At 45.1% G+C, this 13764-nt stretch overlaps 2 protein-coding genes across 8 annotated transcripts in view; one reads left to right on the plus strand and one right to left on the minus strand.

Moving 5' to 3' along the window:
* The window catches only part of TGDS (TDP-glucose 4,6-dehydratase), a 33227-nt gene extending 22442 nt beyond the window's left edge, over positions 1 to 10785 (minus strand). The window contains exons 1-3 of one of the 3 annotated variants that reach the window (XM_037895792.2): positions 10521 to 10785; positions 3987 to 4053; positions 1757 to 1825 (exon numbers count right to left, since the gene is read on the minus strand). In XM_037895792.2, the coding sequence (XP_037751720.1) occupies positions 1757 to 1825; positions 3987 to 4053; positions 10521 to 10609 (225 nt within the window). In that variant the 5' untranslated portion in view covers positions 10610 to 10785. Of the gene's footprint in view, positions 1 to 1756; positions 1826 to 3986; positions 4054 to 9906; positions 10426 to 10520 lie in introns of those variants that run through there. The other 2 variants (XM_027828528.3, XM_037895797.2) reach the window with 2 other exon arrangements.
* A 153-nt stretch (positions 10786 to 10938) lies between these two features.
* The window catches only part of GPR180 (G protein-coupled receptor 180), a 31426-nt gene continuing 28600 nt past the window's right edge, over positions 10939 to 13764 (plus strand). For 3 of the 5 annotated variants that reach the window (XM_043534567.1, XM_043534579.1, XM_037895784.2), the window contains exon 1: positions 10973 to 11283. In XM_043534567.1, coding sequence (XP_043390502.1) covers positions 11142 to 11283 — 142 coding nt within the window. In that variant the 5' untranslated portion in view covers positions 10973 to 11141. The other 2 variants (XM_037895779.2, XM_043534595.1) reach the window with 2 other exon arrangements.

Raw genomic sequence — 13764 nt, forward strand, 5'->3', positions numbered from 1 at the left:
GTGCACTGTTTCACATTTAGGTCAGCCTGTTTACCTGTATGCTCTCTACTGCTCTGGGATCATCTTGACTGGATGTCACCATCCTGTTTAAATACTAGCATGTTCCCAGATACGTCCCTTTGTGATTCCAGCTCATGGCAAGCTCATACACATGAAGTTACATACCTATTACATCAGCAGCCATGCCACATTCACATCCTCGACTTTGGCTCCCTGACCAGTTGGAACATTTTGCAGAGGCACCGTCTCTTGCTGTTCACAATGTTAACAAAGTAGCTCCTTTCTCCTATCCAAGCCCCCAGTAAGCCGTCATAAACCAGGTAAGCTGAGTCTCCCAGAACGACAGGGGAAATCACACCAACATTCACGTTCATAGTGGTCTTGGGAGCAAGTGTCCCATTTTTCCTTGCATAAAACAATGCTGAGTTTCTGAAGTTCCTAGCATCACAGATTCCCACGCTATCCCATATTAACCCTGGTTGCCCTTCCATAGTGATCAGCCAGGTCTTGCAGCATCCTGGTGAAATACACTTTTCTCCGAATGAACTCGGAGGTCTGGTTTTGGGGACAAAGACTGGACACCTGGGTCCCATCAATGACCCCAATACAATTCGAAACGCCCCTGTGCAAATCCACCATCAATAACTTTCTATGGTGTTTCCAGGTTCTATGATCAGCCAGCAGCACCTGCTCAACAGCAGCATAGACCTCCATGACAACAGCCCAACCACCTGATCTACCAACACCAAACTAGTTATAGCAAAAACCAGCATACCAAAGAAATTCCCCCATTCAGAAAAGCCCCTAGTCACAGAAGCTCAGGATTCATGTCTGTGTTCTCATCTTGAATTTCCGCTTCAATAATCATAACTAATGCACATACAAGGTCATTCTGCTGTCTACACTTGCACTCATTCCCTGGAATCTATATCATGCCATCCTATAACCAGGCATTGTATCAGTCTGACTAGGGCAGCGGTATGAAATTGGGTTTAAACTGGTAACTTTATAAAAGCTGTAAATACCACTTCTTCACCAATGCCACATGCCTCCTTAGCCGTCATGCCTCTCAACTCATAGCATTTCACGTGTTTACACTTATGTTAATAAACTGAATATCTGAACAGTGGGAAAGAGGAAGCCAGAGGATAAACAGGCATTTAAGGCTTCTAAACGGGCAGGCTATGTTTAAACACACATTTGTGAAATCTTCCAAGCACAGTTGAGACTTTGAGTCATGGAACAGATAACATTACCAGCAGATCAACAAGCGCACAGGAATTGACATAATAGAACATACTAGCAGCCCATATAATTCAGTATCCTGCTCTGGCAGTGGTCTGTATTTGATACTCCAAAGTACAGTTATTCATAAAGTTAGCCCAAAAGTTAGGAGAGTAAAACAAAGAACACTCCATTATGATGCAGAGGCTTGATTAAATTCTAACCTTTAGTCTATAATTATGTCTTTCAGTTTTTGAGGGGTTACGCCATGCGTTGGTGGCATATACTTTTAGATTACAGCAACTGTATCAGAAGTATGCAGTAATATGCCATGTTCACACCCATATACACATGGCCAAAAGTGGAAGTTATATAGTGTAACCAAAAGCAGAAGCCATAGTTCCATGAGAAGAAAATGACGGAGATTCCCAAATCAGGTCTCAGTTCTGCAGAAGCCCAGATATAAAAGCCTGTCCAACCTCAGATTTTACAACCATAACTTGCTAGTTTGCTACTAAAAAGTCTGCCATACCTGGATAAACTTGTAGTTTTGCTTCTCAGAAATGGTTTCAAGATTCTTCAAGCTTGCACAATAGTCCAGCTTAAGAAAAAAAACAAAACAGAATATTACTATGAAGAAGAGTTTTCTTTAAAGATTCTATATTAGATTCTGCTTATTTACTAACTGAGCAAGTCTCTAATTAACAGTCTTGAGGAGAAGGTGCTAAACTATTGTTTAAAATAAATCTGCAGAGAGGTCAACTTCTCTGTTTAAAAGGTGTATTGTGTGTCATTATGTGGTGATTGACAAATCTAGCAATAATCAATTAAATAAAATCTGAGAATCCTAGTCCCCCAGAATTGATCCATCTGCCCACACTTACTTTGTTGACATCACTCTCGGATATCATTTGGTAGCCAAAACAGATGATTATGAGATGGGGAAATAAAAATGAGAAACAGTTAAGTCTTCCAAAACAGAGCCATTTTCATATGAATGCTCTGTAATAGAGAGTGTGGAAGGAATTTATGGAAGTTGTCAGCTGAGCTGTCTCTAAATGAGATTTTTCCCTCACAATCTTTCAGACATAATCTGCTTTCAAAAAGTTGCTGAAAACTAGATTAATTCACTGAAAATTTCAAAAGACCTTGTCATTATTCCATGGATACATCATTAACAAGTCACAAGTTGTGTACTCAACTTCGTGCACAATTCTTTGAGGTATATAAACAGGTTTATAATGTAACTGCATAATATCATAACTCCAAGGCCAATTAGCGACCTCAAGTATTTTTAGGCAAAGAAGCACAGAAAGTATTGTGACCAGCCAAAACACTCAACTCTTTGTGCTTTATATAAGAACCACTTGGGTGCACTGGGACACAAAAAGGTTTAAATATTTTAAAAATGCTATTTTGTATAGTATTTATTAATGAACTGCCCTTAAATCTTCTGGAGGGACTGCTCGATCCCCATACTCTCAGGGCACAAACCAGTGGCATTACTGTTAGCGAGACGCCCTCCACAGCACCTCAGTACTTAGTTACATTGGGATTTTCACATAAAGCAGGACTAAAACACTTCTGTTTTATGCTTCAATTGAAAACAGTCTAAAAGTTTAGACACAATCTCTCATGGGTCCTTTAATTTTCAATAATTTTGGGGTAAAATATTAAATTTTGGCAGAGGAAACATTTGAAAGTGATCCTCTTTTTAAAAATTCCCAGACTTGTTTTTTTCACCCTGTAGAGATAACATTATAGATTCTGATTCTAAGAATACATAAATGATTAAGCATTTGCTACAGTGGGATTACTCACATGAGTAAAGTTAAGCTTCTGTACCAGTATTTTCAGGATTGGGCCAGACTTTGCTAGGACACATGCTGTTGTGGTTGGTTATATTATGAAGTGCAAAAGAGTTTGTTGTGAAGGTGAAGAGTCTTTGAAACTTTTGCTCTGAGGATTACTTTACCTGGAGATTTTCAGTGATTGTGTTTTATGGGATCTGCAGTTGAGCAATCGCTACTCTAATCCAATGACTCTCAGCCTTTCCAGAATACTGTACCCCTTTCATGAGTCTGATTTGTCTTGCATACCTCCAATTACACCTGACTTAAAAAAACACTTGCTTACAAAATAAAACATAAAAATACAAGCACACTATTACTGAAAAATTGATTACTTTCCCATTTTTACCATATAATTATAAAATAAATCAATTTCCACATATTGTACTTACATTTTAGTGTATAGTATATCGAGTAATTAAACAAGTCTCTAAGAAATTTTAGTTTGTACTGACTTCGCTAGTGCTTTTTATGTAGCCTGTTGTAAAACTAGGCAAACATCTAGATGAGTTGATGTACCCCCTGGAAGGCCTCTGCATACCCCTGATTGAGAACCACTGTCTAACCAAATAAGTTGTCTGGAGTAGGAGTTTCAAACCCACTGTAGAAAGCATGACATGGCTGAGAAGTGGATTTGAAACTCATGGCTACTCCAAATAAAAACACTTTGTTTGTTAGAGTTAATGTATGTGAAACAAAGAACATGTTAGCAGAACTGAGGTGGGCTTTGAGAATTGGGCTTTGGATCAGGCCCTAAATTAGCACATAAAACGTGCCAACTCTGAATTTTAAGAAATTCAAGGTCTAATGTAAAACTTTCCATATTAAGCAAACTTTCAACATATTGTATATTAACTGATGCATATTATTTCACATTTCTTTAGAGAGAAAAAAAAGAACACAAAAACGTACCTTATCTAGATTTATAATCAGATAGTTTGGATAGTTTTCTACAAGAGACACAACCACATGTGATGCACTGCAGGTTTAAAAAAAGAATAATCCTGTTTTAAATTACGATTATAGAGAGAACTTTAGGATGACTACAGACAAAACCCTAATTGACACAAAAATACACTGATTTTTTTTTTAATTTGCTAATGTTTCTTTTTTTAATCTGTTTAATAAGCATGTAATGTTAGTGAATTAAAAGCTAGAGAAATAATTTTATTCTGTAATTAAAGTTTGATTTTCTAGCCACTTCCCCTGCCCCCCAAAAAAATCAATAAAATCATCTCATTTGTTCAATTTCAGAGTTTTCTAACAAACCGTATAAACCACATATCAGCATATCTTTGACCTCAATTGTGCATATACTTATACATGGCTTTAAAATTTACAGGTGTGTGGTTCCACTGCACAGATAAAAAAAATGACTGTTTGCAAGACTGGCATCTGTGTAACCTTAAAAAAAAAAAAAAAAATGTTTGAGCTGGTTTAAGAGCTGATCCATCCTGGGCCACACCAATAGTCCCAATGATCTGTGCTTCAATACTGAGCTGTGAACCCCCACATTTGTTTTCACTTACCATGGTTCTGTTCATACATTACATTCGTTTCTACACCTAAGCATATTTCAGAATTTGTTTTTGTGCATTTCTCTCTGCACCTTAATTGACCAATTAAGGTAGAAAGAGAAATGCATCACACATGGAGCCCCATTCATCTGGTTAGCAAATCTAGGAGCTTCAGATACTTCTGGGCAGAGGGCAGAATGGAGGTGGGGGGCACAAAGAGCCCCAACATGGAGAGAAGGGGGAAATGGGCATCTTGCGTACCATTTCTCCCCCCAAGCTCCCTGTGGACCATCCTCACAGCCCATCTATTTCAGGGATTCTTGTCAACTCTGCCCACCCACCCCCATCAAGGGGCTCTGAATGCCACTCCCATATCCCCCTCCACCATACTATTGTCCTTCATTCTCCCTCCTAGCCAAGGGCCGTGTGTCCCTCCTTCCCCTCTGTGCTCATACTACAGTACTCCATTCTCTACCCAATCCCCTATGCCAGGGGGTCCATGTGCCTCCCATTCCTTCCATGCAAGGGTCCCTCACTCTCTTTGCCATGCCCTTTCTTCTCCATGGCTCCCCAACATTCTTATTTCTTTTATTTCTGTCTTGAAGATAAGTAATTGAGGTTGTCAACACTTTTAAAATATTAGGAGGATGAACAGAGCTGAGATGGGGCATATTATGCTGGAAGGTGTTCATGGCTTTGATTAACCAGTTCTTTGATCTACAGATCATATCTCTGAGGTTCTATTGTAATTAAAACTTCAGGAATGGAGGTTCTTAATAACTCTGAACAAACATCATGGTGGTTCTTTCAAAAGTTTACAACTGAACATTGACTTAATACAACTTTGAAACTTTACTACGCAAAAGAAAAAAGCTGCTTTTAACCATCTTAACTTAAATGAAACAAGCACAGATGTTTCCTTACCTTGTCCAATTTTTTTTAAACTTTCCCTTTTTTAAAATAATTTACGTTTAACACAGTACTGTACTGCATTTGCATTTTTATTTTTATTTTTTGGTCTCTGCTGCTGCCTGATTGTGTAGTTCTGATTCCAAATGAGGTGTGTACGGGGCCCGTCAGTTCGTAACTCTGAACTGTAACCACTGTACTGAAATTGCTAATTTTGCTATCCAGACACAAGGAGTGCTTACGTGTCCTCCATTTCTCCCTTCCAGTTTTCTGATTTTCACCAAAAAGCAAAGGATTCTGCCCATTGATACTTGAAACATTCCTTGAAATTTTGGAATTGATTGAATACAGCATTTAAAAGTATCACCTATGTGGCAGGCTGGAACTTACTAGCTTCTAAGAGCCCTATGTACGAGGGTTCATAACCCAAGGTCCCTGACACTCAGTTCTTACTCATGTGTGCAAGGGAACGATGAGGAATAAACTCCATCGCCTCTCTTTTATGAGGCAAGATTAAGAAGACTGGGACTTTTCAGTTTGGAAGACACAACTAAGGAGGGGATACAACAGAGATCTATAAAATCATGAATGGTGCCAAGAAAGTGAATAAGGAAGCGTTATATACTCCTTCACATAAGCAACACATTTAAAACAAAATTAACTTCTTCACTTAATGCACAGCCTGTGGAACTCGTTGCCAGGTGTGGTTGTGATGGCCAAAACTACAACTGGGTTCAAAACAGAATTAGATAAGTTCATGGAGGATAGGTTCATCAATGGCTATTAGTCAAGATGGTCAGGGATGCACCCATGCGCTAGATGTCCCTAAGCTTCTGAATGCTAGAACCTGGGAGTGGATGACAGGATAGATCACTTGGTAATTGCCCTGTTCTGTTAATTCCCTCTGAAACACCTAGTATCAGGCACTATCAGAAGACAGTATACTGGGCTAGATGGACCATTGATTTGACCCAGTATGCCTATTCCTATACACAAACAGAAATGTCATGGAATATACCTCGCTTTGCTTGGCTAATCAACCTAGCTTAGCAGATAGAATCAGAATATCAGGGTTGGAAGGAACCTCAGGAGGTCATCTAGTCCAACCCCCTGCTCAAAGCAGGGCCTAATCCCCAACTACATCATGCCAGCCAGGGCTTTGTCAAGCCTGACTTTAAAAACCTCTAAGAAAGGAGATTCCACCACCTCCCCAGGAACCCATTCCAGTGCTTCACCACCCTCCTAGTGAAAAACTTTTTCCTAATATCCAACCTAAACTTCCCCCACTGCAACTTGAGACCATTACTCCTTGTTCTGTCATCTGTTACCACTGAGAACAGTCTAGATACATCCTCTTTGGAACCCCCCTTTCAGGTATTTGAAAGCAGCTATCAAATCCCCCCTCATTCTTCTCTTCTGCAGACTAATCAATCCCAGTTCCCTCAGCCTCTCCTCATGAAGCATGTGCTCCAGCCCCCAATCATTTTTGTTGCCCTCCACTGGACTCTTTCCAATTTTTCCACATCCTTCTTGTGGTGTGGGGCCCAAAACTGGACTCAGTACTCCAGAGGATCCTCACTAATGCCGAATAGAGGGGAATCATCACATCCCTCGATCTGCTGGCAATGCCCCTACTTATACAGCCGAAAATGTTGTTAGCCTTCTTGGCAACAAGGGCACACTGTTGACTCATATCCAGCTTCTCATCCACCGTAACCCCTAGGTCCTTTTCTGTAGGACTAGTGCCTACCCACTCAATCCCTAGTCTGTAGCAGTGCATGGGATTCTTCCGTCCTAAGTGAAGGACTCTGCATTTGTCCTTGTTGAACCTCATCAGATTTCTTTTGGCCCAATCCTCTAATTTGTCTAGGTCTCTCTGTATCCTATCCCTTACCCTCCAGCGTACCTACCACTCCTCCCAGTTTAGTGTCATCTGCAAACTTGCTGAGGGTGCAATCCATGCCATCCTCCAGATCATTCAGATATTGAACAAAACCAGCCCCAGGACTGACCCTTGGGGCACTCCACTTGATCCTGGCTGCCAACTAAACATGGAGCCATTGATCACTACCCATTGAGCCCAATGATCTAGCCAGCTTTCTATCCACCTTATAGTCCATTCATCCAGCCCATACTACTTTAACTTGCTGGCAAGAATATTGTGGGAGACCATATCAAAAGCTTTGCTAAAGTCAAGGAATAAGACGTCCACTGCTTTCTCCTCATCCACAGACCCAGTTATCCCATCATAGGTTAGTCAGGCATGACTTGCCCTTGGTGAATCCATGCTGACTGTTCCTGATCACTTTCTTCATTTCAAAGTGCTTGAAAATTGATTCCTTGAGGATCTGCTCCATGATTTTTCCATGGACTGAGGTGAGGCTCACTGGCCTGTAGTTCCCCAGATCCTCCTTGTTCCCTTTTTCAAAGATGGGCACTATATTAGCCTTTTTCCAGTCATCTGGGACCTCGCCCAATCGCCATGAGTTTTCAAAGGTAATGGCCAATGGCTCTGCTATCACATCCGCCAACTCCTTCAGCACTCTCGGATGCAGTGCATCCAGCCCCATGGACTTGTGCTCGTCCAGCTTTTCTAAATAGTCCCAAACCACTTCTTTCTCCATAGAGGGCTGGTCACCTCCTCCCCATACTGTGCTGCCCAGTGCAGTAGTCTGGGAGCTGACCCTGTTCTTGAAGACAGAGGCAAAAAAAGCATTGAGTACATTAGCTTTTTCCACATCCTCTGTCACTAGGTTGCCTCCCCCATTCAATAAGGGGCCCACGCTTTCTCTGACCCTCCTCTTGTTGCTAACATACCTGAAGAAACCCTTCTTGTTACTCTTAACATCTCTCACTAGCTGCAACTCCAAGTGTTGATTTGGCCTTCCTGATTTCACTCCTGCATGCCTGAGCAATATTTTTATACTCCTCCCTGGTCATTTGTCCAATCTTCCACTTCTTGTAAGCTTCTTTTTTTGTGTTTAAGATCAGCAAAGATTTCACTGTTAAGCCAAGCTGGTCGCCTGCCATATTTACTATTCTTTCTACACATCGGGATGGTTTGTCCCTGCAACCTCTATAAGGATTCTTTAAAATACAGTGAGCTCTCCTGGACTCCTTTCCCCCTCATGTTATTCTCCCAGGGGCTCCTGCCCATCAGTTCCCTGAGGGAGTCAAAGTTTGCTTTTCTGAAGTCCAGGGCTAATGTTCTGCTGCTCTCCTTTCTACCTTGTGTCAGGATCCTGAACTCAACCATCTCATGATCACTGCCTCCCAGGTTCCCATCCACTTTTGCTTCCCCTCCTAATTCTTCCGTTTGTGAGCAGCAGGTCGAGAAGTACAAAACACTAAGTATGCACATTCTCAAATTAATAAAAACCTGTTCTTACAAGGATTTAGCTGAAGTCAGTCAGGAAGACATTTAAGCTCAATCAGTATAAACTAGCCTTTTGCCCTGCTTTAACTAATCAATTTTCAAACCAATTTAAGTTATCCTGGTGCAAGTTCTGTATTTAAGCCAAGGCTATTATTATTATTATAATAAAGGAATAAAAAAAAATTCCTAGAGATTTACCTTGTCTATACTAGGCTTTGCCAGTACAGCTCTACCGGCAAACCCTCCTAGGTGACACGCCACCTTCCCCAACAACATTTTTGCTAGTGTAACTGCATCTACATTAGGGCTTTTGGCACCATTGTTATGTAGTTTTGAGATGTGATTTCCCCCGTTGAAACTGACATAACTATGCCAGCAAAACTTTTAAGTGCAGACCACACCTCAGTCTTTCACAGACAGCTAACTTGATGTATCATCCTCTCCGATCTCCATTATGTGATAACTTGCATGTGAGAAATATTTAATTTATAAGATAATTAGTATAAACGGTTATCCCTCCAACTTGGTAAAGAAAGCAGAATGAGGTTTTTGCCATAAAGGGCCACTGAACTGAATAGAAAACTACTTCTGTCTGAAATTGTTTGCTTACTGCTGCTAACTAAGGCTAAGATTATGTCATGCAGGATCACAGAAGTCACAGATTCCATGACTTCCAGACACCTCCGTAACATTTTCCATTTCAGCCCCATGGCAGCAACCCCGAAACTCCAAGCCGCAGCACGGGGCAACCCCAGAGCTATGAGCCACCATGGGCAGCAGGTGCCGGACAACCCTCCCCTCTCCTTCCCTCCCCAGGGCTTAGGCAAGCATCCCCTTGTCAGCCCCATTGTGTCATAGTTATTTTTAGCAAAGTCAGGGACAGGTCACAGGTTTCTGTGAATTTTTGTTTATTGCTCGTGACCTGTCCCTGACTTTTACTAAACAGTGACAAAATCTTAGCCTTACTGATCACATCCAGAAGCACTATAATGGGAAACTTCCGGTTTCTTTCTACCGACCAGTTACTTACTTCATTTGACATGCTCTCTCTCTCTATATCCCGTGTATAACCACCGCAGCCCATTTCTGAGCAGCTATCCGCCAGGGCAGAGCTGCCAGTTTCCAGGGTCAGGGCCATCACCAGCTCCCCAGCTTCAGGCGCAAGTCTTTCCCAAAGCAACCAGCGAAAGGAGGGCAAAGCTGAGCGTGGGAACGTGCGGGCCCGCGGAAGCTGGCGCGGGGACCCAGCGGCAGGCGCAGTCTCTGAAGCGGCTGTTCGCGTTGGGCTGGTGCGAGCTGCCCAAGCCTGCGGTCACCTGCCCCGCTGCCAACCCGCGACTCCAGCGCTTCGGGCAGGCGCAGGCAGCTAGGACCCCCCGGCTGTCCCGGAGGAGCAGGGGAGGCGCTCGCCCCGCCCGGCTCCGGACTGCCGCACAGACAGCGAGGGGGACCCCAGCCGCTGCAGGGGGATCCGGGTCGGCAGCCCGGAGCCACCGCGGCCCAGCCCCAGGAGGCGGATCCAGGGGCGCGGACGGCAGCGGCGGGACAGCCTCGCCCCGCCCCACTCCCAAGCGCCGCTGCCGCCGCCGCCACGGGCCTGTAGGCTGCGGGGACAGGCAGCGCGCCCGCGCCCCCGCTACTCACATGAACCCGGCGCCGCCCGTCACCAGCAGCCGCTTGGCAAAGCCCGAAGGCCCCGCGGCAGCCCCAGGAACCCCAGCACCCGACATCATCCGCACTTTACGGCACCACCGCAGCTCGCCGTCACTTCCTGGCGTTCTGTCTCACACCCCCCCCCCGGTATCCGCCACTGCGCATGGGCGACGCGGCCCCTCTTTCCCCGCGCGTGCACAGTGAAACCCAATACTCCTGCCCTCTTCCTTCGGGAGCGCGGGGGTGGAGGGGTGCGCCTCCAGCGGCCTGGGCCCATGCGTTGGGCCGGGGCCGCCCCCCGCCAGCAGAGGGCGGACGGAAGCTCGCTCTGTGGGGTCCCGCAAAACGTGTCCACCCCCTCCGTGGCAGCCGTAAAATACAGTTTCACGACACTTGGCCGCCGTAGGGCCAAGCTAAGCAACGGACACGTCGCGGCCGGGCTCTCGCTGCAGGAGGGAGGGGGGAATAACAATGGGGGAGGCGAGGCAGGCCCTGGCTCCGCCCCGTGGCTCGTGCTCTCTTCCCATTGGTTCTCCCTCCGCCGGCTCCAGCTGTGCTCCGGGACTGTCACGTGATACAGAGGTGGCGGGGTGACCCGTGCGGCGGCCGGGGATGGGGCGGCTGCTGTGGCTGCTCTGCCTGGCCGTGGGCGGCAGCCGCTGGTGGCTGCGGGGCGCCCAGGGGAAGACGCTGCGGGGCCGCTTCTCCAGCGCGGGGGGCGGGGCGCAGCTGGCGGCGCGGTTCCAGTTCCACGGTAGGTGCCCGCCGCGGGCGGCCCCGACGTCGCTCCGGGCGCGGGTGGGAGCCGCGGGACCGGTTTGCAGCGTGAAGCGCCGCCCCTGTCCCCACAGCTGGGCTGGGTGGCGAGCCCTGCCTGGCGCCCCCGAGCCCGGGGCTGCCCGCGGCTGGAGCCGGGCGCACACGCCTGCCCGGAGCCTGCCGAGAGCCGGAGGGGCCCTGCCTGAGGTCTGGAAGAGCGACTAGGGCATGTCCGCTCGACAGCGGCTACAGCCTGAGCGTGAGCGCTCCCCACAGCCCTGCAAGGGTTTTTTTCATCGCTGTAACTAACCCGCGCCGCTTTAAAAGGCAGCAGCTGCTGGATCAAAGGAAATATTCTTCCATGGACTAGACTGTGCTGACAGAGTGGGTTAAGTCGAGGTAACTATGTTGCATAGGGCATGACATTTTTAATAGCCCTGAGCAATGTCCCTAAATCAACCTAAGTTTTAGGTATAGACCAGGCCTTGGAGGTAAACCATTCATGTCTACACTGTAATTAAACCCCCAGATCTGGCCTGTGCCTGCTGACGGGAGCTTGCGGGACTTGGGCTAAGGAACTGTTTAATTGCAATATAGTTCAGGGATCAGCAACCTTCGGCCCGCCAGGGTAAGCCCCCTGGCGAGCTGGGTCGGTTTGTTTACCTGCCGCAGGTTTGGCTGATCCCAGCTCCCACTGGCCAGGGTTCGCCACTCCAGGCCAATGGGGGCTGCTGGAAGCAGCAGCCAGCACATCCCTTGGCCTGCACCGCTTCCCACAGCCCTCATTGGCCTGGAGCAGCGAAACACGGCCAAGGGGAGCTGCAGTCGGCTGAACCTACGGACGCAGCAGGACTTACCCTGGCGGGCCACGTGCCAAAGTTTGCCGATCCCTGGTATAGATGTTTGAGCTTGGGCTGCAGCTGGACCTCTGGGATCCTCCCACCTCACAGGTTCCTAGAGGCAGAGTACAAATGTCTACACCACAATTAAACAGCCCCTTAGCCAGACTCCTGCAACCCTGAGTCAGATAACAAGGACCGGCCACGGGTTTTTGATGTCAATGTACACATACCTGAAGAGGCCTTTCAGCAATCCCAAGCCATCTAGTTTGCCTCTGCTAGTGTCCAAATATCATAATTATATAGTAATGAAAGCACATTAAGAACTAGATACTGTTATCAGTCTGTCTCAATGACTTTGCACAGGAGGTCACTATCACTATCTCCATTTTACAGAAACAGTGGGGAAAGTGGGGCACGTGGAGGATAGTGACATGTCCAAGATCACATAGCAAGCCAGTGGCAGAGCCAAGAGCTTTATGAGCTTTGGCCAGAAAAATGTAATAATAATTTTTAAAGAAGTATCTTGAGGGTATTTTGCATTATGTTTGCTTAATTTTAACAATAACTCAGATTATGTGTTGAATCACTAAATAGTAACTAGAATGATACTTAATACTCTACATTCTTCAATCAGAAAGTTTCAAGGAGCCTGGTAGCTTTCTCCACTTACTATTAAAATATCAGGATGTTCCCAGGATGTTGCCCTTAAAATATCAGGATGTTTCCCAGAAAATGCCTCTTCTGCAAACACCTCTGTATAGAGGTATCAGTTAATAATAATAATAATGGTATAAAACAATTTTTGTCTTTTATTGGGACGCATGTTTATGAAAGATCTATTTATGCAGACGCAGAATTATTAGCCTGTACCATAGACATGCATAGTGCTTTACAGATATCTAAGACGTTGTCTCTGTCACCAAGTTCTTACCGTCTAAGACCGCTATCCTCCAACTAGCTCTTTGTGGTGAACCCCTGCTCCTGTGTAGAGCCCCATTGAAGTCAACGGGAGTCCACTTGCTCAGAACCAGTTGCCGCATTAGTGCTTGAATTAGATACAAGTGTAAGAGATAATACACGAGAGGGTGGAAAAGAGGTGGATGTCTTTACAGTATAAAAGCCAAACAATACCGACGTAAATTTGAAGACATTTATATTTTTGCTGTTTGTATTGTTTTGACTAAATCTGACTAGAATTCTCGATTCTAAGAATTTTTTCTTTTAAGAACGGGGGGGGGTATGTATTATATTTAATATAAAGACCACATGGAATAAATGGTGTGGAATAAATGGATTTATTGGGATGAATTTGAGGATATTTGACTTAATCACAAGCGATGAAATATTGAGTGCTGCAAGTTATCCTCAAACAAATAAAACTTTTTCACCATGCCATATATTTGCCGTGTATATCTATACACACCCCATGTTACTGACTGACTTCTAGAAGTTCTTTTAAAAAAAAAATTGGTGCTGTTTTATATTCGTCCACCTTATATTTAAATATCTTAGTTCTCATCAGTTCTACTCTACAGCAGATCATAAAATAATCATAAAAAGAAAAGGAGGACTTGTGGCACCTTAGAGACTAACAAATTTATTAGAGCATAAGCTTTCGTGAGCTACAGCTCACT

Source organism: Chelonia mydas, chromosome 1 (assembly GCF_015237465.2).
Source record: "Chelonia mydas isolate rCheMyd1 chromosome 1, rCheMyd1.pri.v2, whole genome shotgun sequence".
Lineage (NCBI taxonomy): Eukaryota > Metazoa > Chordata > Testudines > Cheloniidae > Chelonia > Chelonia mydas.